General features: G+C 53.2%; 9 protein-coding genes across 9 annotated transcripts; 2 read left to right on the top strand and 7 right to left on the bottom strand.

Annotated features, from left to right (window-relative positions):
• Positions 1-299: 299 nt before the first annotated feature.
• On the top strand, positions 300-6326 carry J4E79_004577 (uncharacterized protein; the record flags this gene model as incomplete). Its single annotated transcript, XM_049353460.1, has 2 exons — positions 300-675; positions 727-6326. 2 exons carry the CDS (start codon positions 300-302, stop codon positions 6324-6326), a joined length of 5976 nt encoding a protein of 1991 aa, XP_049211908.1.
• Positions 6327-6885: 559 nt separating this feature from the next.
• J4E79_004576 (uncharacterized protein) lies at positions 6886-7235 on the bottom strand (the record flags this gene model as incomplete). The annotated part of the gene is made up of 2 exons (XM_049353459.1): positions 6886-6921; positions 6942-7235. 2 exons carry the CDS (start codon positions 7233-7235, stop codon positions 6886-6888), a joined length of 330 nt encoding a protein of 109 aa, XP_049211907.1.
• Positions 7236-7648: 413 nt separating this feature from the next.
• Positions 7649-8692, bottom strand: J4E79_004575 (uncharacterized protein; the record flags this gene model as incomplete). Its single annotated transcript, XM_049353458.1, has 1 exon — positions 7649-8692. One exon carries the CDS (start codon positions 8690-8692, stop codon positions 7649-7651), a length of 1044 nt encoding a protein of 347 aa, XP_049211906.1.
• A 1102-nt stretch (positions 8693-9794) lies between these two features.
• On the bottom strand, positions 9795-10682 carry J4E79_004574 (uncharacterized protein; the record flags this gene model as incomplete). Its single annotated transcript, XM_049353457.1, has 3 exons — positions 9795-10301; positions 10418-10517; positions 10651-10682. The coding sequence occupies 3 exons, from the start codon at positions 10680-10682 to the stop codon at positions 9795-9797; spliced, it is 639 nt and encodes a 212-aa protein (XP_049211905.1).
• A 1528-nt stretch (positions 10683-12210) lies between these two features.
• J4E79_004573 (uncharacterized protein) lies at positions 12211-14431 on the top strand (the record flags this gene model as incomplete). The annotated part of the gene is made up of 8 exons (XM_049353456.1): positions 12211-12443; positions 12531-12611; positions 12672-12959; positions 13014-13111; positions 13175-13392; positions 13464-13700; positions 13763-14324; positions 14379-14431. The coding sequence occupies 8 exons, from the start codon at positions 12211-12213 to the stop codon at positions 14429-14431; spliced, it is 1770 nt and encodes a 589-aa protein (XP_049211904.1).
• Positions 14432-14880: 449 nt separating this feature from the next.
• J4E79_004572 (uncharacterized protein) lies at positions 14881-15663 on the bottom strand (the record flags this gene model as incomplete). The annotated part of the gene is made up of 2 exons (XM_049353455.1): positions 14881-14935; positions 14993-15663. The coding sequence occupies 2 exons, from the start codon at positions 15661-15663 to the stop codon at positions 14881-14883; spliced, it is 726 nt and encodes a 241-aa protein (XP_049211903.1).
• Positions 15664-17655: 1992 nt separating this feature from the next.
• NIP1 (Translation initiation factor 3 subunit c) lies at positions 17656-20399 on the bottom strand (the record flags this gene model as incomplete). The annotated part of the gene is made up of 4 exons (XM_049353454.1): positions 17656-18909; positions 18954-19326; positions 19375-19987; positions 20072-20399. The coding sequence occupies 4 exons, from the start codon at positions 20397-20399 to the stop codon at positions 17656-17658; spliced, it is 2568 nt and encodes an 855-aa protein (XP_049211902.1).
• An 892-nt stretch (positions 20400-21291) lies between these two features.
• Positions 21292-24216, bottom strand: J4E79_004570 (uncharacterized protein; the record flags this gene model as incomplete). The annotated part of the gene is made up of 6 exons (XM_049353453.1): positions 21292-22082; positions 22131-22609; positions 22658-22917; positions 22966-23325; positions 23375-23652; positions 23718-24216. 6 exons carry the CDS (start codon positions 24214-24216, stop codon positions 21292-21294), a joined length of 2667 nt encoding a protein of 888 aa, XP_049211901.1.
• An 887-nt stretch (positions 24217-25103) lies between these two features.
• Positions 25104-26776, bottom strand: SIDA2 (L-ornithine N(5)-monooxygenase; the record flags this gene model as incomplete). Its single annotated transcript, XM_049353452.1, has 3 exons — positions 25104-25226; positions 25282-25828; positions 25875-26776. The coding sequence occupies 3 exons, from the start codon at positions 26774-26776 to the stop codon at positions 25104-25106; spliced, it is 1572 nt and encodes a 523-aa protein (XP_049211900.1).
• Positions 26777-27373: the final 597 nt, after the last annotated feature.

The raw sequence follows: 27373 nt of genomic DNA, 5'->3' as shown, positions 1-27373 counted from the left end.
TGTGTAGCTTGTATGCGCGTGGTAGGGTCGTGGAGAAAGGAAGCCTGGAGTCGTGGCCCGAGATAGCACTCCTGGCGCCAGCATGCGTCTCATGGTCGGCGGAACCAGCATGTGGCGCGCTGATTATGTCATGCCGCTAATGCGCGGGGGCGGGGCAGGTCCAGCCGAATCCAGGACACTCACCCATCATCGATTCTGCCAAGCCTGACCCAGAGGCAATCACGCTTTCCATCGTGAAGAGCGCTCCACCGAGCGCACCTGAATCAGATCGACCGCCAACGTTCGGAGAAGTTGTAATAATGTCGCCCTCCGTCGAGGACGCCCAGGCGCAATGGCTCGAGCAGCTCGATGCCATGCGCAAAGCCATCGCCGAACTCAATCTCCCTGCCGATACTGAGAAGGCGCCAGCCTACGGAGACGACCTCGATCTCGATGATGATGACTTCTCTGGAACCGTCAGCGGCGAAGATATCTGGGACATCATCAGCGACGAGTATGAAGAAGAGTTCAGCAGTGATCACCTCGACCAATTTCCCGATGGCCAAGTTGGTGGCGAGGCTTACAGCCAGCAATGGCTCGCAGAGAAATGCTCTTCAGTAGCCCAAAGTGGTTCCGGTCTGGATTCTGGAGCGTTGAAGGAGCAGATCACCGCGATCCTGTCAAGTGACAGCAATGGTGAGGCTTCATGCCAATACTCGATTACTGCAGCATACTAACTATGCACAGACGAAGAGCTACAGATGATGCTCGCAGACATTGTTGGCTACGGAGAGTTGGACCTTGTGGCCGAGCTCATATCGCATCGCAAGGACATCATGCGATCCTTGCATAACCCTACTCCCGCTCAAAGCAATGGTGCCATGGGCCGTTTACAGACCCGAGCCGAACGCGAAGAAGCGTTGCGCCGGGCGGATTGGGAGCACAAGACTGCCGCGTTGGCACCTTCTATGGACCGAACAGGTCCCCAGTATCCTCACGTTTATCGGACTCACGAAGCCGGCAACAAGCTCTCGGCTTATGGCAAGAAGTACGCGCTACCTCCAGATACTGAGCATCGCGACAACAACCTGTATGAAGAATACGAAATCCCCGCAGTTCCGGTAGGTACTGTCGGCGTCGGCCGAAGGCTTCTCGAGATCCAGGAACTGGACGGCCTCTGTCAGCGTACCTTCAAAGGCTACAAATCCCTTAATCGCATGCAGAGTCTGGTGTACCCAGTCGCCTACAAAACCAGTGAGAATATGCTGATCTGCGCACCTACTGGTGCTGGTAAAACAGATGCTGCCATGCTCACCATTCTCAACACCGTGGCCAAGAATGTTGTGCCGAACCCGATCGACGAGCCTGAGGCGACCGACTTTACAGTCATGATGGAAGACTTCAAGATCATCTATGTCGCACCCATGAAGGCGCTCGCTGCTGAGGTCACAGACAAGCTTGGAAAGCGCCTAGCGTGGTTGGGTATCAAGGCTCGCGAACTGACTGGTGATATGCACCTTACCAAAGCCGAAATTCTGGACACCCAGATCATAGTTACCACGCCAGAAAAGTGGGACGTGGTGACGAGAAAAAGCACTGGAGACACCGAGCTGGTACAGAAAGTACGTCTGCTCATTATCGATGAGGTTCACATGCTCCACGACGAGCGCGGCGCTGTATTGGAAAGCTTGGTAGCGCGTACTCAGCGACAAGTGGAGAGTACACAATCACTCATCCGGATTGTCGGTCTCTCTGCGACCTTACCCAACTATGTCGACGTAGCCGACTTTCTCCGAGTCAACAAGATGGCCGGTCTGTTCTACTTTGACGCTTCATTCCGTCCTGTACCTTTGGAGCAGCACTTCATCGGCGCCAAGGGCAAGCCAGGCACAGCGAAGTCACGTGAGAACGTGGAGAGAGTGGCTTATGATAAGGTCGTCGAAATGCTCAAACGGGGCCACCAGATCATGGTCTTTGTGCATTCGAGGAAAGACACCGTCAAAACAGCCAGGCGATTATACGACATGGCTATGGAAGAACAGTGCACCGATCTATTCGATCCGCAGGACCATCCTCGTTACGAAAATGCTGTACGCGATATGAAGCAGTCAAAGGGCCGAGAATTACGCGAGCTACTTGGAAAGGGCATGGGTACTCACCATGCTGGTATGCCTCGTTCTGACAGAAACCTGATCGAGCGCCTTTTCGCTGAGGGCGTTCTAAGAGTGCTCTGCTGTACAGCGACATTGGCTTGGGGGGTCAATTTACCCGCGGCAGCCGTCCTCATCAAGGGCACCCAAGTTTACAACGCACAAGAAGGTAAGTTCACCGACTTGGGCATCTTGGATGTTCTGCAAATTTTTGGTCGTGCCGGTCGACCCCAATTCCAGGATACAGGTATCGGCTTCATTTGTACGACACACGACAGGCTGGATCACTACATGCGCGCCGTAACTGAGCAACAGCCTATCGAATCCAGATTTTCCGCAAAGCTCATAGACAATCTCAATGCCGAGATATCACTTGGTACAGTGACTACTGTCTCTGAAGCTGTGACTTGGCTCGGTTACTCTTACCTCTTTGTACGGATGCAGAAGAGCCCGCTGATGTATGGCATTGAATGGAATGAGATACGCGACGACCCACAGCTTGTCGGGAGACGTCGAAAGCTTATCATCGATGCCGCACGAATCTTGCAGAGAAGTCAAATGATCATCTTCAACGAGACCACAGAAGACCTGCGAGCGAAAGATGTCGGGCGTATTGCGAGCCAGTACTACGTCCAGCAATCAAGTATAGAAATCTTCAACACAATGATGCGACCTCGTAGCACAGACGCGGATGCTCTGGCTATGGTCAGCATGAGTGGCGAGTTCGACCAGGTACAATCACGCGAATCCGAGGAGAAGGAGCTTTCAGCCCTCAAAGAAGAAGGGCATGTGATCACACAAGTCAAGGATGGGTATGCTACTTCGCATGGAAAGACAAACTATCTTCTCCAAGCTCACATCTCGCGAGCACGACTGGAAGATTTCACCCTGGTTTCAGACACGAACTATGTGACCCAGAATGCAGCACGTATCGCGCGTGCGCTATTCATGATTGCGCTTAATAGGCGCTGGGGTTACCAGTGTCAGGTACTGCTAAGTCTTTGCCAATCTATCGAACATCGATGCTGGTCTTTCCAGCACCCACTGCATCAATATGAGTTGCCGCAGCCAGTCTTGCGCGCGCTCGATCACAAATATCCGTCGATACAAACCCTGCGCGAAATGGATGCAACGGAGATCGGAGACCTAGTACATAACAAGAAGATGGGTGGCGTCATCTCAAAGCTCATGAACAACTTCCCAACCTTGAGCATTGAATCTGAGATCGCTCCGCTCAACAGAGATGTGCTCCGCATCCAGCTGTTCCTCACGCCCGACTTCGTCTGGAACGATCGTCACCATGGTACTTCCGAATCATTCTGGATCTGGGTCGAGAACTCGGAAACATCTGAGATTTACCATCACGAGTTTTTCATCCTGTCGCGCCGAAAGCTCTACGATGATCACGAACTGAACTTCACGATCCCACTTTCTGATCCTTTGCCTACGCAAGTATATGTTCGCGCCTTATCTGATCGATGGTTAGGCGCCGAGACTGTCCATCCCATATCCTTCCAACATCTCATTCGGCCGGACACAGAGAGTGTCTATACCGATCTGTTGAATCTTCAGCCTTTGCCGATCGCTGCTTTGAAGAACCCACTGTTGGAGGAAGTATACGCGCAGCGCTTCCAGTACTTCAACCCTATGCAATCGCAGATCTTCCATTGCCTATACCATACACCTGCCAATGTCTTGCTTGGATCGCCGACAGGTAGTGGCAAGACTGTTGCTGCGGAGCTCGCAATGTGGTGGGCGTTCCGTGAGAAGCCCGGCTCGAAGGTCGTATACATCGCCCCTATGAAAGCACTTGTTCGCGAGCGAGTTCAGGATTGGGGCAAGCGTTTAGCTGGGCCAATGGGCCTCAAGCTTGTTGAGTTGACTGGTGACAACACTCCGGACACACGCACAATTCGGGATGCCGATATTATCATTACAACGCCTGAGAAATGGGATGGTATCAGTCGTAGCTGGCAGACTCGTGGATACGTTCGGCAAGTCAGTCTAGTCATCATCGACGAAATTCATCTACTGGGCGGTGACCGTGGGCCAATTCTGGAGATCATTGTCTCTCGTATGAACTATATCGCATCACAGAAGAAAGACGGGTCAATCCGTCTTCTTGGCATGTCCACTGCTTGCGCTAATGCGTCCGATCTTGGAAACTGGCTTGGTGTCAAAGAAGGCTTGTTTAACTTCCGCCACTCTGTGCGTCCGGTACCGCTGGAAATCTTCATCGATGGCTTCCCGGAACAGCGAGGCTTTTGCCCGCTCATGCAATCGATGAACCGACCTACTTTCCTGGCAATCAAAGCTCACTCACCGGAAAAGCCAGTTATCGTCTTCGTAGCCTCCCGTAGACAGACGCGTTTGACGGCTCGCGATTTGATCAACTTTTGCGGCATGGAAGATAACCCAAGACGCTTCCTTCACATGTCTGAAGACGACTTGGCACTCAATCTCGACCGAGTAAAGGATGACTCATTACGCGAGGCACTGAGCTTTGGTATAGGCCTGCATCACGCCGGTCTTGTCGAGACTGATCGATCGCTCTCAGAAGAACTCTTCGCGAACAACAAGATTCAAATCCTAGTCGCCACTAGTACACTTGCATGGGGCGTGAACTTGCCAGCCCATCTTGTCGTAGTCAAGGGTACGCAGTTCTTCGATGCCAAAACAGAAGGGTACAAAGATATGGATCTCACGGATGTGCTGCAAATGCTGGGTCGTGCCGGACGTCCTCAGTTCGATGACTCTGGTATTGCGCGTATATTTACGCAAGACGCCAAGAAAGAGTTCTACAAGCATTTCCTGCATACTGGATTTCCCGTCGAATCGTCTCTGCACAAGGTGCTGGACAACCATTTGGGCGCCGAAATCTCTGCAGGTACTATTGCTACAAAACAAGACGCGCTCGATTACCTGACCTGGACTTTCTTCTTCCGCCGGTTGCATAAGAACCCGTCATTCTACGGATTAGAGATTTCAGCAGAGGAGCACAACACGATTGCCGCGCAGTCCTTGGCCAACGACTATATGGTCGAGCTGGTGGAGACCTCCCTCGGTGAACTGGACGAGTCCTCTTGCGCTATTGTCGAGCCTACAGGCGAAGTTGACCCAACACCACTCGGCAAGATTATGAGTTACTACTACCTCAGCCACAAAACAATTCGCTACCTTGTGAAGAATGTCAAGCGCGACGCAACCTTCGCCGACGCTCTATCATGGATCTCTCATGCCACCGAATACGACGAGCTGCCTGTTCGCCATAACGAAGACCTCATCAACGCCGAGCTTTCGAAAGCCCTTCCTATTTCCGCGGACGACTTCGGCCTACCCCTGTGGGACCCTCACGTCAAGTCATTCCTACTTCTACAGGCGCACTTCTCGCGGATCGACCTGCCAATATCCGATTATGTCGGTGATCTAAACAGTGTGTTGGATCAGAGTATCCGTATTGTACAGGCATCGATTGACGTACTCACTGAACTGGGTTACCTCTCTTCATGCGAGACAATGATCACGATCCTCCAAGCTATCAAGTCAGCGCGCTGGCCAAATGACGGGCCGTTATCGATCTTCCCAGGCGTGGAAGTTGAGAGTGAAAAGAAACGTCTCGAGCACCCTAAGGCCAGTCCGAAAGATCTCATTGAGACAACTACCGCATCGCCCGCGGTGCTTGAACGTGCAGCCAAGTTCGCTGGAGTCACACCTACTGGAATTAAGCGTTTCATCGAGCCAGTCTCTCGTTTGCCCGTACTGAAGCTCGACCTGGGCAACGTCAACGCGCTCGCCTTGGATTTCAAGATCTCACGCCAGAACCCGGCTAGAATGCAACAAGGCGGTATACGCATCTTCGCACCACGCTACCCCAAGCCGCAGACGGAAGGCTTCTTCGCTATTGTCTCGTACTCTAGTACCGACGAGATCATCGCTCTGAAGCGCATCAACTGGCCCGACCCCAGTAAGAATGGCAATCGCGGACGGGGTGGACGCGGCGGAAATGCATCTGGGGGCGCACAGTCGAGATTGCAGGCTTCAGCCAAGGTGTCATTGCCGCCTGAGGCACAGGGCAAGAAGGTCGACATCAGCGTGCTCAGTGATTCGTACCCCGGTATGAAATGGAAAATTGGGGGTATTGATGTACCTGAGGCGCCTATTGTGGACGCTTATGGAAAGGGGAAAGAAAAGGCGTAGTGTTGTAGGTCGCCCGCCAGGCCATGACAATTCAAAGTTCAAGTATATACAATTATGACGCCTGGATATAACAGTTGATATGATTCATAATAATAGTCACTGCACTGTCTCATCATTCTCTCTTTCCTCCCTCTCTCTTTCCTCTCTCTCTCTTTCCTCTCTCTCCCTTTCCTCTCTCTCTCTTTCCTCCCTCTCCATCCGATCAAGATCACTTTTATAGTCCACAACATCAACATGCTCCTCTCCCAACAAACGCCTCCCTTGTTCGTACGCCGTCTTATACAAGCGCATCGCATCTGCTCTTCTCCCGGCCTTTTCCACTGCAAATCCCAACGTCCACATACTCTCCACCGTCTCCTGATGTGTCCTGTCTAGATGCGTTTCCCTCGCTTCCAACGTCCTTGTTGCCACTTCCTCCGCTTCTTGTACAGCAGCAGGCGTGGCTTGACAAGCTAGACAAAATGCAAACTCGTTGGATATCTGCAACATCTCGGTACGACCCCCAGGGAGAAAGCGTGTGTATCCGTCCAGTGCTCGCCGGAAAGACGTTTCTGCGTCTTTATACTTGTGTTGAGCGACCAGCGCTCTCGCGATCCTGACAAGGGTATCGCACACCTTAATATCGTCGTGGGAGAGTGTGCTTTCTTTGTAGGTGAGCGCTTCGTTGAGGCGCTTCAAAGCTTCCTCAGGTCGGTCAAGCGTGTGAAGCTTTAGACCGAGAAGTTCAAGGTTATGGCACCACTCGGCATCATAGACGTTGGAAGGTGTATTACGATGCCTGAAGGCGCCTTTCCATGCTGTGTAGGCTGATTCGTAGTAACCTTCAGAGTGGAAAACGTATCCAAGTGCATCGGCGTGCTCTTGAATTGAGGCTGAGCTGAAGAAGCTAGGAAGCCAGTTCCAGGACATGGTATCTTTTGGCAATGATGCGCGAAGGGCAGCGCCACGATGAAGGGATGCGTGGGAATGGCTTGCAATGATGCTTTGAGGATGAAGAAAAAAGAGTCATAGAAATGGATCAGGCGTGTCAGAATAATGAATTATTGTCATTGACGATAGATGAGTGTCTTTCCGATTACTCACATGTGTGCTATCAAGTCCGCTGCTTCTCTTCACGTCCGCGCCGCGCGACATCTGCCAGCCTTTGTTGGAGACCTGTTTGTATGCTTTGCCTCTCTATCCTCCTCCCCAGACACAGTCCTTCGTGCCTCTACTTCTTATCTTGGGTATATGTACATGATTCGTAGCGATCGCTTCGTGTGAGGCTGTCTTTGGGTGGCCGCGTAGCGATGAGTGTATGAGGTAGATCGCTGTGGATCAGCTCAGTCGTCGCCAAAGACGATGAAGCTCGCTTCTTCCTCAATCTCGAAGTATGCGCAGTCACTGTCACTGAATTCGCTTTCGCAGTCAGAGTTGTCCTCGTCAGAGTCAACATCTTCCCAGTCACTGTCTCCATCATCCTCCTCGATCTCGCAGGTTGAGTCAAGGACGGCATGTGACTCCTCCGCCTCAGACCGCGAAGTAATGTTGCTTGACTCGTCTGTTGAGCCGACATGATGTATCTTTCCGTGAGAGTAGTCTTCCGAATCCTCTGAGACATCATCTTCTTGTTCCCCTTCCTCAACAACTGTGTGTTTCCCAGGCTCGTAACGCAGCGATCGCCTATGGAAGTACGGATTGGGTCGTCCGGGCTCAAAATCGGTGTCCGGAGCAAAGACAACTGCAGTCTGTTTGTTCGATCGAGGTCGCTTTTCTAAGCAACCCGTAGTCTCTGACCAGTATAGCTCCACGGCCTTCGCTGCGGTTCGCACGTCTTCGTGCGCGACCTCTGGATGCTGCGCAGACCATGAAGCTTCTTCTTCGGCCATGAGCTCAAGTCTCGATAGCTCCTTAAGTGTGCCGATCTTCCCCTTGCACCAGGCGCTGTAAACGGTGTGTTGGTGTTCTGAGCTGGTGAGTGTACAAGATGGCGCGCAACCGCCTGCGCTTTCGAGAGCCTCTGACAATACATTCATGTATCTGATGTGCAGGTCGATCATACAGACGGGACATCGTGATTGTAGCTGGCCGGCTGCTACAGGGTGCATAGGATGCTGACATATCGATGCGACTGGCGATTCGAAGGAGGATGACGTCTCCGCAGAACGTCCGTGGGTAATGTGACCGGAGATGTCGTCAAATGGGTCTGAGAAGTATCCAGAGTCTTGTCGTTTCAACCACTGGTGGAAGTCTTCGTATTCGCGTGCTGTGGGGATGTAGCCTTGCTCAGCTGGCCTAGTATTCGTGTGCAGACATTGCCATCGCTTGTACTGTTTCAGCTCGCGGGGCGGCATGATGACGCTCGCGGGTATCTTGGTGCAAGCCATGATGGCGTCGTGGATTGCGTGGTAAGGGCAGGTCCGTGACCTGCAGGTAGAGAGCAGGACTTGTGGTGTCGTAGACGTGTCGCGGGGCGATGGAGATTGAGTGCTGTTGCTGTGTATGCTAGGAGTGTTCACAGTCTCGTCCGACAGATGTAGTGCGTGTCCAGGTGGTCCCTGAGGAAAGTCACGGGTGCAGCACTACCACGGTTGAGCGGTTCGTTTGCGGGGAATGTGACCGCTGGTACCAGGGAAACTCTCGGTTGCGCAGATGTCTTTTGGGCGAGCCTCTGTTCGTTCACTGCTGCAAGCACGGTCGTGATGTTTGTGCGCGCGCTGTGAAGGGTGGAGGCGAAGATTGTTTCGGATCGGTTGGACGTCCTTTGTCACAAGTCGCAACTTGTGAGCGCGACTGTCGCTGCGTTTCCGCTTGAAACGCTCCCTCAAATTCTGACGTCTACGCCAGGAGGCTATAGGTGTATAGAGATGTTCGGAGTGGCAGTGTCGCGCTCAGACGCGGTGACCAGTGCGGACGTCGTCGCCCAACTTCGCGATCTTGGGGAGATTGGAGTACCAGAAAAAAGCCATGATTCTCGGGCAGATATAATCCATTCCTGTCGCTTTGCTGGGTGGAGTGGAAATTTCGCGATGTGTCGCGCGGGGGTTGCCGTCGACTTGGGCCGGCGTCGGGTGCGGATGTGGGGGAGGGCGGCTGCTGTGAAGAAGAAGGCGGGGCAGACGCGTCTGCTATGGATGACTTGTGAGGCGGCTCTCTGCTGGGCTTCACTGTCGATCGCGAGTAATATCGCGTCTTCAGTGTGGGTAGGGGCGTAGGGGCGTGTGGGTGTGAAAGGGTCAGCTTTCGTGGGCTGGGCTCGACACTATCGAATGGACGGTGCGGGCGTTTCGTCATGACCCCCTGACTCATTTGGTTCGCGCTAGTGCAGATTAGCGCATCATCCTGTCGCTGAGCTCCTCAGCCACACATACGCCACACCACCTCAGACTCACGAATAGCTTCATCACCAGACAAGACATAACTACCTAGGTATGGGATTCGCATACAAAACTACTGCAACAACGCCTATGGTATCAAATATTCCTAGGTCTAACTCAGCGGCCTCGCAGCCCTCGCTATGAAGCACTGAATCTGGCCCACCTCCTCGCTTGGTAGCTCAATCTCGAAGTTTCCCTGCAGCACCTCAAAGCGGAAACCGACCAACCCAGCCTCCCGCATCATCGATGCCATGTCACTTTCCTTCTGTTGCGTATGTTTCGCTTTGCCTGTCTCTTGCACAGCTTCGCTTACAACGTAGCTGTACAGATCCTGAACGAGAAGGACACCTCCGGGCTTCAGCCTCTGCCCTAAGATCCAGAGAGCGTCCTTTGCAGAGGGAAAATGGTGCAAAGCTGCGCCGACTGTGATGAGGTCGAAATTGCTATACTCTTCGCTGTCGAGCGAAGAAGGCTCGGTCGGGTCTGACAGCAAGTTGCCGACCGTGCCTGCAATATTTTCGCGTCCAAGGCCGAATGTGTCTATGTTGTTGATATACTTCTCAATCATGGTACGAGATACATCAACTGCGTGTATGGAAGATACGTATGGTCCGAATATCTGATTTACAATCAGCGAGGGACCTGCGTATTGTACGCAAGTGTACGAACTTTGCTCTGCAGGGAGGTACGAAGTCAGTATATGTCTCACATGCACTTCGTACAGCTAGAACTTACCATGAACCCGGGCCCGCACGCATAGTCCAGCATGTGCACTGCCTTGCCCGTTTCTGTGCCACCCGGAGGCTTAGCCCAGTCGATGCCTACTAAAGCGATCCTATCGACAAGTACACGAGCAATCTGTTGACGGCTGGCCTTGTTTATTGGGCGCTCTTCAAACCAGTCTGACACCTGCCTGACACGCTTTTAGCTGATGCATTACTGCAGCGTCTGCGGATGGTACAACTCACCCTGTGTCTTTCTCGTGGTGTGGAGCTGACATATTGCTCAAAGGTCTCGCGTCACAACGTGATGCTGCGCCTTGCTGTGTGCTCTGCGAAGCGTACTTATACAGGTCATATTCCACTGATTGCTCCATGAGGACCCCATTGGATTTGCACTGGTTTGCAATAAGTCTCCGGCTTCATAGTCGTCGGCGACTTTCAGAAGCACGCTCGGATACATGATGCCCTTAATGAGGCTACAGAAAAACATCCGGATAGAGACACAGCGTAATGTTGGAGCCTCGCTCCTCCTGTAACTGCTCTTATGTCCCACATTTCTTATTGTATCCGCTTTGGTGCGCAAATAATGTCGTACGTTGCTGATAGCATCCAAGTTGACAGGGTGAGCATCGCCAGGTCGGCTCTCCACCAGACGATCAAATCACACATGTTGTGCACCAACCGGTGAGCCAGGTCTACCATTGAGTCACCACACCTCGTGGTACTCAAACCTACCACGATGAGCTCAGCCCGAAATATGGTTCGAACGCGCAGTGCGGACTTTCCGAACAGCCGCAACGTTGTGTATCTGGGTACGTACACCTACCCAACCAGTCACAGCGGCCTTCATATTAGTAATTGGGCCTTCGCATATTGGCTTCCTCGGTGAGATTCATAGCGTCGCACATCGGTTGAGTGCATACTCCTCTACCCACTGCTACAATGCGACACCAGGTTATGGAGGTTGAGTTGCGGGGTTGCCGGACGCTCCCGCACGACGCTGCAATCTAGAGGAAGACCTCGCCGTCTGACCCACCACACCTGTATAACGAACGTACGATTTTGTCTCCTCCAGCTGACATATTCTCGGCTTTTCCGGGGCAAGCGAGATGGTATTATGCATGAATGGACCCAGCAGATCACGAACCTAATATTAGTTCTGCTTTCAGCCCGACCCTAGCTCAGGGCTGAACTTTGGCTGCTACCGAAAGCCACAAAGCTGCATCTCCGACGAGAAGGTTATATTCTCGCAATCGAAGCAGACGGACGCATATATCTTGCGATACAGATCTGTCGTGAGAGCAGTACTGTACAACTGTTTTCTTGTTGAATCTTTTGGGCTATGGAGTGCTTACGGTAGACATTCAGCAGCTGAAGAGAATCAAATGTTCGGCTCCATTGGCATCACTATGCGCGCGATCGAACCATAACTAGCATTCAACGAATGATAATGTGTTCGCTGAATGAATTCTGAATGCGGTGGTGCTGACAGCAAGCCTCACGAACCCCAATTGGTCCTTGTCATGACTAGGTACATGCTAACTGCTAACTGCTGTGCTTACTGTTGTGCGGTAGACATGCCCTAACCTATGTCCGGATGATCCACAAACCTAGAAGCACTCAGGCGCGCTCAGGTATGCATGCTACCCTGTCTTTACCCGTCAGCACTTCTCTTGCATTTTCTAGAGGCGCAGCCGCATTTGGAGCATGTCTCTTGCCCACCCGGGCAAGCTCAAAGCTAGTGAACTCGCTGTTCCGTCAAGATTCCGATCCACCCTTCATACCTAGTACCTTCTATCAGGCAAAATGGATCGACGTGAAGAATATCGCGAGGACATGAGCAGTCCCCGAAGCTATGCCGATAGCCAGTGGAGCCCACCTTCGCACTTCCAGGAACACAATCAGATATACCCAGTCGATGGTTCTTCACGACCCTACTCCAACTCGAACACCTCGCCAGCAGTCTCACCCCCACTACCATATGAACAAGAGTACCACCAGTCTCCACAGCCGCAGAACTATGAGGCATACAAAGAAGGGTAAGTCTGATCTCTCCCATTGTCTTTTCCAATGTAATCATCACACCGCACGGCCGCTTCTTGGCCCATAATCTTACGCTATAGCAGGTATTCGACAGAGAAAGAGACTCCGTATAGCACACTCGACCCAATAGGCACGCCTACTCCAGACTTCTCCGGACCTCAAGTGTATGTGCCCTGTACTAACTACTTGTGATACACACACTGACTTCATCCACGAATGTGCAGAGTGCCCGGCCAGTTCAGTCACTACCCTCATGGAGGCCGACCAATGTCACCTTCATCGCATGGAGGCACTACCATCACGTCTCCAAACATCCGGCCCTACGGTTTCAAAGAGCATGTCGACTCGTATGAGAGTTATCATGAACCTGCCCCTCCAGTGCCACCAAAAGACGATCGAAGATGTGGCATGAAGAAGCGCACTTTCTTCATCCTCATTGGTCTCGGTGTTCTTGCACTCATCGGTCTTGGCTTGGGACTCGGTCTGGGTTTGGGTCTAAGGAAGAAGGAGTCGTAAGTTTCAACAAGTGTACTTCTTCATGCACTCCTTACTCTAACGCAACGCAGACATAAGGACATTGTTCATCCTTTCTGTCGCGATAACCCAGAATCATGCATCGGCGGTTCTCTCAACGCCGAGTATATGTCGAAAAAGGGTGTATTCAGTGAGTACATATCTGTAAGGTGAATGTGAAATGCACACTAACCTTGTATCTACTTCCTCCCAGACGGCACTGGTATCGCTCTAGCTGGAGAGTCGTGGAATAAAGGCCAACGACGAATCTTCACGCTCTACTTCCAGCATCATACAGGCGACATCCGGTTCATGCAATACACCACAGACAGGCAATGGATCGGTGGAACCAAAGCTCAGACTGTGGCCAGTGATGCAAAGGACGCATCGCCCATATCCGCGGTCGCGTTTGCCATCAATGAAACCCAATTTGTGAGTACTCTGAAACTGACTTTGACCCCTTCTTAGTCTTCTTCTCGAGTAGATGTACTAACTACGAGTAGTTCCACATCTTCTACATTGACAAGAACAACACAGTCAAGCAACTGACGCAAACCAACGTCACCGACATCTGGGAGCCCGGACCACTCAGCGACCTCAACCTCAAAGCATTCGACTCGCCGACCACTGGGCTGCAGGCGTGCTGGAAGGGTGACTTCTATGGTGACACTGACTTTACAGAATTCCCCACCGCTTCTGGTCTAAATAACACAGTCCCATTTACAGGACGAAAGGGCATGGTAAGTTCCATGTTTGTAGAGTGCCTTGAGTAGATACGCTGACACCATCATCATTAAAACAGAACATCTGGTACGCCATCGACGAATCGACGTTTCAGCAATATGCTTGGTACAGTGGCCAAGCGGAGGAAACGTGGATCGCGACCGATAAATGGTCCGGTTTCAATGGCCACGGTGGCGTCGGCTGCTACAGCTGGGGCGCCGGCTCGACATCCTACGCCATGCTAAACAACAAGGACAACGACGTCGAGTTCTGGTGGAAAGACACGAATGAAAACCTCACGTCCACAGAAATCCATCCCATCAACTCGTGGCAAAACGCCACCATGGGCACCATACAGGACGTGTATCCCATCACGTCGCTGGGCTACACAACATACTTTTACGCACAAATGGCGGATCGAAGTATCAGAGGATATAACGTTACGTACCAAGCCGAGAATACGACGTTCTTCGCAAACGAGACGTTTGCTATTACTAATCCCGCTGGCCCAGTGCTTGGGCTTGGGGGTACACATCTCACTGTCACTGCATTTGCTGAGAAGCGTGGGGAGGAGACGGTGTGGGACAGCCTGTATGTCTTTTATCAGACGGAAGGCGATGATATTACGGCGTTCACGCGAGGTATGCTGGGCTTGCCTCCTGATTCAATGCTGCAGTCTTGCTAATACATCCTAGGATTGGAAGGCGGTGAGTGGAATCAGGGACCCTTGCAGATTCCCGATGAATAGGTATGGAGTGGGAGAGCAGGATTGATGACTTTCGCTTCATGTCAGATTACTGGGCTTGTCATTTTCGCAGTCACCGCGACGGCTAGTCCTGGGCGTTTGCGCTGGCGTAACGGCGGGTACAAATATTCTATGTCATGATTTTACGAGCTTCACGACAGAGCGTCCGTGGTCTCTGGAGTTTCCCCTTTGGAAATGCCGTCCTATTATGCAAGTCGTTTCCATTATCCATGTACACAGCAATGTGAGCCCACAGAAGGACGCGGTATTTGTATTGTTGTGGCCTGTCTGAACACCCTCGTTGCGACTGTCAAGGGTGAAACTAGCTCTTGTCCTTCCAAGCACCAGCGTTATAACCAGCAGTAGGCAGTTTTCCTGGAAACGAGTATGGTAAGCGACGGAGCCATTGACAGCGGGCGGATGGTGGTCTCGTCGGGAAGCGAGCGCGTCCATCAATCCTTGAGGCGCGTACCTGCAATGTCTTCCTGAGCGTCTCTGATGAGGAAGCTGGAAAGCCGTTAGCCCATATTATCGAAAAGACGTTGACATATGTGATCAACTCACTTGTACCACAAAACGGTCGGCAAAACCGTACCCAGATGCCACAGGCTGTGCGCATCCACCATGCCCATCCAAGGCGGGAAGTCCAACAGCTCCAGGCTCATAGCCAAGATGATCCAGGCAACACACAGACCAGGCCAGACAGCCCAAGTCCTCCCAATCTTCTGATACTGAACGTAACTGAAGCCGCTCCAAAGCAGGTTGGACACGATACCAACAGCGACATTGGCAGCCATGTTGTACGTGTAATCCCAGGACCAGAGCGAGAGGTACAAGACATGCAACGTATACAACGTAATACACAGTCCTGTCCAGAGCCTCAGCAAGCTCTGTTTCCTCGGCTCCTTCCTGTCGAGTCGGAACACTCTGATGGGCGCATAGTACAGCCCGTACAGAACATTCGCGCCCGCAGCGAAGTAGTCCAGCTTCTCCGTGACCCCAAAGTCTCTGGTGTGGAATATCATGCTGAACGTCCAGCTCGCCAGGCCCACGTAGCCAAACCACAAGTAGTATTTCCGCAGCGGGTACGACGCGGGTATCTTGTCGCGGAGCTGCGACATGCCCCAGTCGTGCGCGAGGTAGTTGAAGAGGGAGAAGATGACGCTAAACGGCTCTTGCATGCCCATGAAGCGGTAGAAGGGCCATTTGCCATGGAATTGGTAGATGGGCTGCATGTAGGGAGGGTCGCGCGCGAGGCGTTGGGTGGTTATGATGTGCTGACACGTGTAGTCGCATTCTGAGGGACAGTCCCAGAGGAGCAGGCGGCGGTGGAAGGCTGCGCGTGTGAGTAGGCGTGGAGGAGGGTGAATGGGGTGGGCATACGTATTGACGTGCCATCTGGACCGCAATTGGCTTCTTTACACACCTGTAGATGAGCAGTTAGTTATATGTCTCAAGTCGGTGCAGGCGCATTCTCTTTGCTCATGTCTCCAGCCAAAGCGCAACTCCGACTACACGTACCTGAACACAGTCCTTGAAATCGGGCAGTCTGTCACCCAATGAAGCCTGGGCTGCTCCGCCCAGCAGAAGCAGAACGGCGAGGGTGTGCCATACAGAGGCTATTCGTAGCTTCATGGTTCACCGATGTGGAGGGGTGCGGCTGCCATGTGGTTTCGTCTCGTGTTCTCAAGTCGCGTGTCTGCGATGGATCGACAGGGTCTTGGCGGGCCGGTAACTCCGTCGTTTCCCCTGGCACGTGTGATGGAACGACGACGACGACGAATTTCGCAGTGTAGACATTACGCGCAATGATATTGTCTATCAGAGTTTCCTGGGATGTCCTCTTGACGGGATAGAAGTCAAAAGGTGAGCTGTGGTCTACATTCGAATGAGAGCAAAGGTTAACAAGATCGAAGCGATATAAACTTCTAAAGTCATATAAAATCTATTCCTTTATCCGCAATAGATCATTCCATGTCTTTTGAAAGGTGCTATCGCGTCGTCCTTCAACGTTCAAGATCTCTATTGACTAGATCGACTGTGTATAAACATGGTTCGGCCAACAATCGGATACCATTCGGTTTCCCCATTCCAACAGCCCCACCTTTGGGCTACCGGTTAGAAGAGGAGTTGTTCGTTTGGTTGGTCTATCCTAAGGTGAGGGGCTCATCCCCGCTTTCACCCAACATTGGATACGCTCTAATTTCACAAATCTCCATCAACACCAGTCTTCAAGACTCCAGGGCGTGTGGCTCAGTGGTAGAGCGTTAGTAACCACCCTGTACACTCTTATATGCCTAAAACTGACCGTAATAAGGTCCGCTTTGCATCGGATTTTCGCGCTAGTCCTAGTGCAGAAGACCTGACAACAATTGCGGAAGGTCCGGGTTTCGGTAAGACAGTGAAGTGAACGAGTTCGAGCCCAGTTGCTAACAAAGTCGGTAGATCACCCGCCCGTCCATCTCTTTTTGCCCCTGCAGACGTCTAGCACCTAGAATACCTCTATTCGAGTGTCCAGCTTTTTATTATTCTTAGTTAATTAGACAATTTTTGCTCGCAAGATATACCGCCCAAAGAGAGAGGCGGATAGTGCTGCTCAACGACGCTACCTTTACCATATTAACTCATCTCAGAGACGCAAGAAGCAGCGTGTAGGGTTATTTATTAGCTGCTTTTAAACTTAAGATAAACGGGCTAAGATACACACAGCACGTAAAGCCCGAGAGTTGACATATTGTCGCATGCTTTGAACACTTTCGCAGAAGATACGAAAGACTCCTTGTCACATTATCGCCCTCACTCTACTCCCTCCGGAGTATCTAATTCGCTATGCAAAGCCATGTTGATGAAGGTGTTTCAACACACTACTCAACACACCCGATGCAGCACAATTGTACCAAGGCAAATTTCCACTTCATCGCCTTACATTTAGGCACTTTAACACCCTCGAAGGATGGATGGCTATACAAAGTCAAATCCAAGTGTGTTGGGAACTGTCAGGACTGCGATCATATACATTTTATTTACACATCCATCAACCACCAATGTCAAAGACTACGCGGCCAAACATGATGTGCTTTTTGCGTACTTTTCATTCCTGCATTCGCTCTCATGATCTAGCTGAAAAGCATTCGCATTACCACGGAGCTACCAAAGGTGTAGTCCGACAAAACCGTATTCGCCGCCCATGACCCTACGTTGCCTCCTAGAAGACGAGGTATCTACGTCTAAGCCTGGATCGCACGTCCCAAAGCACCGCCGGTGAACTGTTGATTCCTTCCACCCCGTGGTCCACCTCCGCCGCGACCACCACCACCACGGCCGCCTCCTCGGCCACCACGACCGCCACGTCCACCTTGCCTCTCAAAGGCGTTGGCGGTTCCTTGTGTGCGTTGCTCCAGTGTCTTCTCGTTCGATTCGATGAGACCGGATGCCTTGTCTGACAGGCTGAGCGCGAGGGTCTGTAGTCTTGACAGCTCAACACCCTTCCTGAAGATGATGGCGGAGTTGACTTGGTCGAGAGCGGCAGCGAGCTCCTCGTGTGAAATCATCTTGGAGACGACTGCGGAGACCTTGCGCTCCGACAGCTCGAACATACCCGCCAGTGTGGTGATGGAGAGCGTGTCGTAGAAAGGTGCGTATGTGAAGAGATATGTCCGGAGACCCTCTTCCTGGATTTGCGAGGAAAGCATCTCCTTAATTTTCTCCGAGTCGGCCATGAGCTCCCAGATCTTGATCGAGTTGATGAACTCCGCTGCCTTCTTCCATTCACCAGCAGACAGTGCCTTGGACGCCTGCATGACGTGATCACGCGTGTTCTCAGGAGGACCAGTGAAGATCTGGCGCTCATGGTACTCTAAGAGACGGCGGTAGGTCTTGCTGATGACTCGCTTCCTCAGGTCGGGCGAGGAGCCAAGCTGTGCGAGAAGAGGAATCTCAAGCAACATGGAGCAGGTCAGGTAGACGCACTCTAGCAGCTCAAGGTTGATGTGCATGTGGAAAGGAAGTTGCCGTTGACGCTCGAGACGCTCTTGCTCGGGCGAGATCTGGGAGTATCGCTGCATCTGCAGACCTTGTGCAAGCAGCTCCTTCTGCCTGTTGCTACCGCAGATCTCCTGCAGCGAGGTTTGTGCCTCGTAGACGAGACCGGCACGGAACGCGCAGAGACCGACTTGGACCAGCGCGCGGTTGAAGAGAATCTGTGTGTTGACGTCAAAGTTGCTAATGGTCTCTTGCAAATGCGACATGAGCATCATGTCGCGAGCCTTGTAGTACTGGTCGTGCAGAGACAGGAAGTAGATCTGGCACAGCATGGCGCGAGCGCGGATGATGCCCTCACTGTTCTGGAAGAGGTATGTGCAAAGAGTTTGTACGAGGGAGGCGGTGTCGTTGGAGATGGCGCGGGGGGTGATCTCGGAGTCAAGGCTCTCTGGGATGGCCTTCCAAACGTTGTTCTCGAGGATAGTGATAACTTGGGAGGGCTATGGACGTTAGCATAGAAAGCAGAAAACGGCATGTTTCTTACCTTGAAGTAGACGTGTTCCAATCTCCGCATAACGATGCGGTTCAATGGCTCTTGTGGAAGTTCTAGGCTTGGGTTCTTCTTCATGCTCTCAACGTATACCAGGGTGCGCACCAGCTGAGCGTACAGCAGAGCCTCGTCGGTCAACCGTTCAATGTACTCGGAAGTGTGTGGGTCGATGTGCTGCAGCGAGCGGGTGAGCTCGTCGTCGAGCCTCTCAACGAAAGAGACGACGCTTCCTGGGATGCGGAAGATCTCGCCGGGTGTGATGGTGGGCAGCTTCTCGTCGTCCTCCCACTCCTCGGCGTTCTCGATGACAACAATCTCGTTGCTGTTCTCAAGAATCTCAAGGAGCTTTCCGAATTCCTGGTCGGCCCTGCGTTGTGTTAGCAAATGGCGAACATGTCAGGCCAAAGGTACTCACAGCTTCCACTGATCTTGGTGCATGTGGCTGGCAGTACCAGACGTCAAATCGAAGCGCGTCGAGATGAGCGTCAAAAGAACGCGGACCTTTTGGTAGTCGTTGACGGCGACGTCGAACAACTTCTCCAGTGTCCGGATGTGCTCCAGCTTGTCCGAATTCTTGCGACCACGCTGCTCGACAATGGCGCGCAAGTGCTTGAGAATACCCTCAGCCGTGTACAGGACAGCCTTGCCACCAGCTCCGACTGTGATGAAGCCGTCGTCAGTGGCCTCCTCAACGACCTCGGTGCCGAGTTGAGGGATCTTGTTCTTCTTCTTCTTTTCCTTGGGTGCTTGAACGACTTCCTCCTCCTCGCGCATGAAGTCCTCCTTGTTCTCCCGGTAGGCGTTGATGTCCTTCTCAAAGTCGCGGTTGTGCTTCTTGATCTTCTGGCGGACAGCGTTGAAACCGCGGCCGTTGACAGCGTTCATCTTCTTGGGAGTGACCTTCTGCTTCTCGTGGGTCTCGAGGACAACCGTCTCGAGGTCGGCAACGGCCTGGATGTACAGCTTGGGGACCTTGCCATCGTTCTGCTTGGTCAGAGTAGGCACCTGGCGGATGAGCTTGTCGAACTCTGTATAACGCATGTCAGCACTGTTTGTGTACCCCGCCACCATGTTCTATGCCATGCCCAGAGCCACTTCGGAATTGGACGTACGTTCGGAAATGACAGCCCAGTCGTTGATCTTCTGCGCGTTCTCAATGAGTCGGATGGTCGCCTCGAGCTCGTCGAAGCGCTTGTCCTTGGCACTCTTCAGCACCTTGTTCACATCCTCGTCGTCGCTGTCGCTGTCGCTCGAGGCGTCCTTCAAGAAGCGGTTGGCTCCGGTTTCGGATCCAGAGTCGGACGAGTCGTCGTCATCGGATTCCTCGTCGGAGTCCTTGTCGCTGTCTTCCTGCTCAGACTCCTCGTCGTTGGAGTAGAGCTCCTCCTCGCTGGACTCGTCCGAGGAGCTGTCGCTGGCGGCAAAGAATCGCGACGCCATGGTTGCAGTGCTCGAGAGTAGGGATTTGCCGGAGGGGTCGAGGGTAATATGTGTGGCGGGCGCCGTGTGGGTTGACCAGAGTCACTGCCGCCTTGGTTGAACTTTCCGGAGCCGAATTTCGAGCCAGCGCCAAGCCATGACTGTGTGCCCCGCGCCTAACCCTAAGCAGACGCGAACGCCTTCACCACCATACTAGGACAATCACTCTAACCATGCAAGTCTGCACCGCGTCCAAAGCGTTGGTATTCGACGTTCATTGCTTGCGTTCACTACTAGTAATTCAATAGCACAGTCAGCCTACACCGAGCTCATTCATCCTCCAACCCCATCACAAGCATCGCAGCTGAAAGTATACATATGCTTTTGTGGCCATGAACACAGCCGAACAGGTTTATGAGAATGCTAATAAAAGTACATGTGCTGCCATCCACCGCTTCCCCGACTGCTGAGGACGTTTGAGTCATCGCTCGACATCTAGCGACCCCAGCCAAGCTGTTGAACATGCATCTGGTCCGCCCCGTTGTGTACCATCCGATCAAGACCCAGCTTCTCTCGCTCAGTGACTCCCAGTGCAGGCCGTGAGTCATCAATCTGGCCCAGCAGAGAGCCTGTCAGAAGCCAGTTGAGGGCGCTGTGCATCGTCAGAGCGTGGTACAATTTGAGCAGATCGTGGGGAACATGTGCGGCCTGCGCGGTCATCCGAGTCCTGCTCCACCTGTCGATAGCGACATGTTCCCTATCTCAGTCTTGGGCAACGATACTGACGGAAGCACTCCGAGGGAAACGTGCATCAAGGAGAACTCAGAACGCCGCGACTCATCCACCGTCGCAACTCTACGTGGTGCAGAGGGTTGTTTTCGTAATATGAGAACTACTCGTCGAAGCCATCCCGTCACTGCCAATGATTCTGACCCATAAAACCTTCTTCAAGCGTCCGGTCTTCCAAGTTTCGCACAAAGTTCTGGTTGCGGTTTGAATTGCCTGCCCTTGACCCCCTTCTCCTGGCGGCGCTGCTCGCGCTTTCAGGGGCACCATCAGGTGGCGGTGGGTAGTATGCCGGTGATGGTTGCAGACGAACAGGCGCGTTGGGATCGAGGTGGCTCATGACCCTCTGAAGGGCAGGGGGGATACCGGATTGTCCCGACTGCTGTTGATCCATCGTCGTTGCTCGCTGCCGCCCAGCGCGGGTAGTAGCTTGGGCATACAGGTTCTGGGGCTGGTTGTATTGCCGTGGCTGTTGTGGCTGCATCATATTCATCGGCTGACCGTATTGTGCTGTCTGTGCAGGATATGGTGGAGGAGCGCCCTGGTGGTTCGGGCCGTACATGTTGTAGGGGTTTTGCTGAGCCTGCGGGCTTTGTGCAGCGGCATATTGGTTCATCTGCATGTTCGCATACGCAGCATGCTGGGCTGCTTGCGCTTGTTGCTGTTGCGCGACGGCCTGTTGTTGCTGCTGCTGTCGCTGTCTGCTCATGCCCTCGTATCGTTGCTGTTCCTGAACACCGGGGGCAGGCGACCTGCTTGAGCCAGACTTTAGAGTCATGGGAGGTACGAATGGACCAGTGAACTTGGCCTGGGTTATGAACGGATGTAACTTGGCCTGCGCAGGGGTCCAACGTTCTAGTGGGTTGAGATTCAGCAGTCCCTGTGCAAAGTCGATAAAGGCCGCTCGGTTGGCCATTTCTATGAGATGTTAGCCGTGAAGGTGACACAGTCTGTTGGCCTGCTTACCTCGCTCGATCTCGTTTGGCTTCATGTTCTTCCGCGGCATGGGATAATTCTTAATTATGTCGGGCAGGGTTGTGGCAGAGAAGTACTTCTTGCTGGGCTGCTCCTTCGTGCCATGTTCCCGTGAGTACTGCTCCATTGACTTCAGCCGATATTGCTTGCGACCATACTCATCCTGCGACTTCTCGTAGAACTCTCCTGATTGCTTGCCCATTTCGAGCATCCAATGCGGTGGTAGCCCCAGCATCTCCGTTATCCTTGACACTTGGTTGTACTCAGACGAGCCTGGGAACAGAGGCAGACCGAGAAATAACTCGACAACAATGCAACCCAATGACCACATGTCGATCGCTGCTGAATACGGCAGACCAAGCAGAACTTCGGGTGATCGGTAGAATCGCGATTGGATGTACGTGTACACGGTCTGGCGTTCGTCGCATGCGGAACCGAAATCGATGATTTTGATGATTGGGCTCTCGAGGCTAGCAACAGGTCAGTGGACGCGCGCAAATGTCAGACATGTTACGTACTTCTTCAACAGGATGTTCTCGGGCTTCAAGTCGCAATGTATCAGCTTTGCCTTTCCAAGCAATGCGAGACCATTGATCAGCTGCTGTGCGAACACGCGCACCAGGGTTGTGGACAGTCCACGGAACTGATTTTGTTTGATCAGCTCGTACAAGTTGACGCTGAGCAACTCGAAGACCAGACACAGATGTTGCCTGTGGATGAAGGTGTCTTTCAGCCGCAGAAGGTGATGATCATCGTTCTTGTCCATTTGCTTGTTCAACTGCGCCGTGTTAGAGCCGTCGTGCGTCTTTTTTAGGTGAATACTGACCAAATCAAGCACCGACACTTCCATCATACTCTGGTTGAAGTATGCTGTCCGGTTCTTGATAACCTTGACCGCAACAACCTCCTGTGTCTTCAAGTTCTGGCACTTGACGACCTGCCCAAAGGTACCCTGACCTAGCACATCTAGAATCAGATAGCGGTTCTTGTGCCCTGATTCCTCTGACCCAAGAATGTCGTTTACGTAGAGTATGTAATCGCTATCCTCGTTGTCGTATCCGTCGTTCTTGACGCCCTTGCTCGGCTTCGTGAGGACTCGGCGAGGGTTGCGCGACGATTGGTAGTTGAAGCCGCCGTTGCACAGCTTGTAGGTCATGGGCAGATGGGCAGTGAGCGCTTGTAGGGGCTAGACGTTCTGTTAGTATGGAAGCTGTCGCCCACACTGTTCGACTTACGCTAATAAAGCCGCCCTCAGGATTTGCGCGACGAAAGGGCGGCTGGGCATTGATCTTAGGTTGCAAATCGGCAGTGTTGACACACTTTTCGAATTTTGGTACTGGCCCTCGGCCTGGCGGAGGCAGCTGTGGGGGGTTTGAGCTGGAGGAGGCGCGCGGCGATCGAGCGTCTCTGTTGTATACCGCGTTCAGTTGCGCCGTCGCAGATTGCGGGTAGAAACTCTCGGGGCTCATGTTGGACTGTAGAGGCGGCAGTTGAGGGGCATGCGGTCGGGAGGCTAAAGCGAGATTGTCAGTACTGGGGGCCAAGGCATGTGAACATCCAAGCACAGGCTGAACCTACATGGCGGAGAATAGTAGTTGTTGGGCGGCGACATATAGGGATTGTTGCGCGTCGGGCTCTGCCGGCTGGCTTGCGTCTGCGCTTGGGCCTGAGGGGTAAAGCTGGTGTAGTTCTGTCCGCCCTGCTGCGCACCGCCCGAGTAGGGCGAGGTAGGTGAAAGGTTCATGGGCGAGTATCTGCGGGCGGCGGCACTCTCCTCTTGCTGGAGGAACTGCTGCGATTGCCTCTGCTGTTGCGTAGGGCGCGCCATGTTCAGCCGCGGCTTGTATGCGTCCTCCATGGGAACATCGCCATCGCCGTCGTTGTACTCGGGGCCTCGGCTAGCAGTGCCGCCAGGCGATTGCAAAGGCATTGAATTCTGTCGTGACGGCGTTGCGTAGGGGTCCGGCTTGACCTGCGAAGACACGCTGGCGTCCCGCGAGGCGTGCGGAGACGGGGCCATGCTGTGCGAGTAGCGATTACCCGGTGCCTCCGAGTAGGCAGTCCACTGCGGTTCCATGGCAACCGGGAGCAGCGAGGGCTAAGGGTGTAGAGCGACGGTGTCGCGGATAGAGACGCCAATCAGTCCTCACTGCCGGTGTTGCATGCCGAGGATACGCGCCCGCTGATGGAGAGGATCGAGCTACGGCGGACGGTGACTGCGGCGCAGCGCTGGAGTCGTGGGTGCAAGAGGCGTGGGCTCGAGGGGAGCGCGCTTGTTGTGGCCGTACGGGACTCGGGGTGACGGGCTTGGAGCGTTTGGCGGTTGCGGGGTGGTGTTACGTGGTCAGCGGCTGTACGCTGTCGCAGCAGGGCCTGGAGCAGCCGCAGGGAAGAAATGCGCGGACGGGAAGCGCAGAGGAGAATATGCACAGGCAGAGGGAAAGGATGGCTTCAAGGTCAGCGTAGCGCTGATGTCGGCGCCATTGCAACATCCATGGAATTGGGCTCTTTCCTTGGTTGCGCTAGCGACCAAAGCGGCCAGCCTCCTCGCGCCCATCATCGTGGGGTGACTGCCGTCATTCACTGTGCGGGCTGCAGCTGCCTTTCTCTGCCGTTTTGTTCATTATTATCACGCATACAGCAGGCACACGACGGTCGCCGCGCAGCTTCTCGTTGTGTCGACTGCAGCTTCTTTGGGCTGCCTCCTTCTTCAGGGTCCTCAAACAGGCAGGCGCGACCCTGGATGCCCTAGGCACCGATATCAAATTCAAATAAGCGTTGCTTTTTTCCCTCACCACACCCGCCGCGGACCGCAGCAAGTGCAAGCGACATGTGCAATTGGAACGACAAACGAAATTGGGCATGGCTGGGCGAAAAGCTGGCGTGACCAAAGACGTCATAGTAGTATGTGCAGCTGGAAGAGGAGTGTGCCTAGTTACATGGAATCCACCGACGAACCATCCATTACTCGCGCATCTCATACCCGCCCAACACGTCGCCGTTGTCCCACGTGGCAGGCCTCTCAAAGATGCTCCTCACCATCTCACCTCCACGCGTCGCAAGCACCGAAAGAAGGGTATCGCTCAACTGTCACCATAATTAGCACATCTTCCTCTTCACAAAATGCCCAGGCAATACTTACACCGTGCGTAGTCTCACAGCAACCCTGCAGCCAAACACCGGCATCATCACCAACACTCTTCTCGGTGAAGTTGATCTTGTAGTCCCTCTGCACCTGCCACTTGGCGCCCTCTAGCTCTCCACCGGGCATGAGGTGCCTTGCGTCCTTGAGCAGCGTCTCGTGCAGGTCCCTATGGTATCCTGTCGCTACAAAGACGGCATCGACATCCAATGTCTCCTGCCTTTCTTGGGCACCCGCACACTCCGAGAAATATAATGGACTGGTGTCTTGTACCTGAAGGCGTACACCACCCGGCCGAACTGGGGAGTCGGTCACATCGATGACGCGACGGTATGGCATGATCCTGTGCGGCCAGTTCTCTTCCTCAGCGGGCGAGTTACCATGACGGATGCGCTGTAGGTAAAGCGTCTCGTAGATGTGTTCGAGAAGCGGAAGGCGGACGACGCCGTAGTTCGTGCCCTTGTCTTCGAGCAGCGTAGTTGCGCGAAGCTTAGGGGCGCGCGCGTATGTGCAGTCTGTTCGCGACGGGTTGAAGATTTCGTTGACACTGGTATATTAGCGAGGCAGTTCGGCAACAGTCATTTCTCACTTACAATGGTGAGTCGTCGCTTGGTCGCAGGGCTCCTCCCTTGATCAGCATTCGTGTTCGCGAGTTGGGGTAGTTTGCGTGTAGGAAGTCGAAGATCTCAGCGGCACTCTGGCCGTTTCCGACTACTGCCACACTGTAAGGCGCGCTGTGATCCTTCAAGATCTCCTTCGAGATGTATGAAAACTTCGACGAGTGGACAACCTTGGGATGGTTTGTCGGGAATGGCGCAGGAATATTTGGCCGTCCACCCGCAGCGATGACGACATGCTTGGTTCTCCGCGACTCGATGCGTCCTGTCAGGGTGTTGCGAGAGACGACGGTGAATGTGGTTATCTCGCCATTTGGCGACTTCTCGGGCATGACCTTGATGACTTCTTGGCTGTATGCTACCACCTCTTCGAACCAGCTAGCGCACCACTTCATGTAGTCCTCATACTCCACACGGGCTGGTAGGAAAGTGTTCAGGTTTGCGAACTCGACTAAGCGGTCCTTCTGGTGCAGATAGTTGATGAAGGTGAATTCACTTCTCGGATTTCGCATAGTGGCCATGTCCTTCATGAATGTGATTTGCATCTTCGCACCCGGTAGAAGCATGCCAGCGTGCCACGCGAATTGCGACTGCTTCTCGAGAAACGCGACTTTTGGTGGTCTGCTTTGTAGGCCCGCAACATCCACCAAGGAAGGATCAGTCCCATCCAGAGCATCATGCAGAGCCACACCAATGGCTAGTGACGCTGGACCGAAACCGACACATATAAGGTCGTGCAGCTCATCTTCTGCAGTGTATCGGAGGTGTGAACGGTTTTCAATCGTGGGGAGATGGCTTTCATTGAGGTTCTCGGTCAGGAAACCGTTGAAAGCTCGTTGAACGGCTGGGGCTGGCCCTTCGGACGTGCTCGACGACATTTCGGCGTGCGGACTCATATCTGCGATATATTCCCGGGTTGTCACTACGAGGTACCCTTCTTCTGTTAGTATTGCTGGCACACATTACGCGAGTTCGTGTCGCGCTGTGCGCAACTGTTGGCGGGACTACGTACACTGACAACTGTCACCAACGCTTCAAATTGGGTTCTTTTAGAACTGGGCAATCAGGCGTCAAGAAGCTTGAGTCGCGGAGCTGTAAGTGGAAAGCCGACAGTCAGCGGATTCATGTGATAAACAATGACGTCTACACTTGACGCAGATGAACAAGACGAAAAGACTGATGACAGCAACGTACCTATTTGATCGCTCAATTGTAAGGTTACAAGACGCTGGATGGTCAACGTAGCTACCGTCGTCAGGTTATGGGAGAAGGTCCACGACGGCGGCCATGAGTTGTACCTTGACCATGGCCGTGCCCAGGATCCGTTCTTGCGTGTAGCCCATCCATGTCGATCGGTAGCGGCCGCGATGCTCGTCAGAGAATGGTCCGATGTCACTTCGTAAGAGCAGACCCTGACGGTCCGTTCCAACCTAGTGTCACTATGTGTGGTTCGCTAAGCAGGTGATGGCAGCACA

The sequence above is a fragment of the Alternaria viburni genome (genome assembly GCF_023758015.1).
Source record: "Alternaria viburni strain BMP 2772 chromosome Unknown scaffold_8, whole genome shotgun sequence".
NCBI classification, from domain to species: domain Eukaryota; kingdom Fungi; phylum Ascomycota; class Dothideomycetes; order Pleosporales; family Pleosporaceae; genus Alternaria; species Alternaria viburni.
This window is presented reverse-complemented; position numbering and strand designations above follow the sequence as displayed.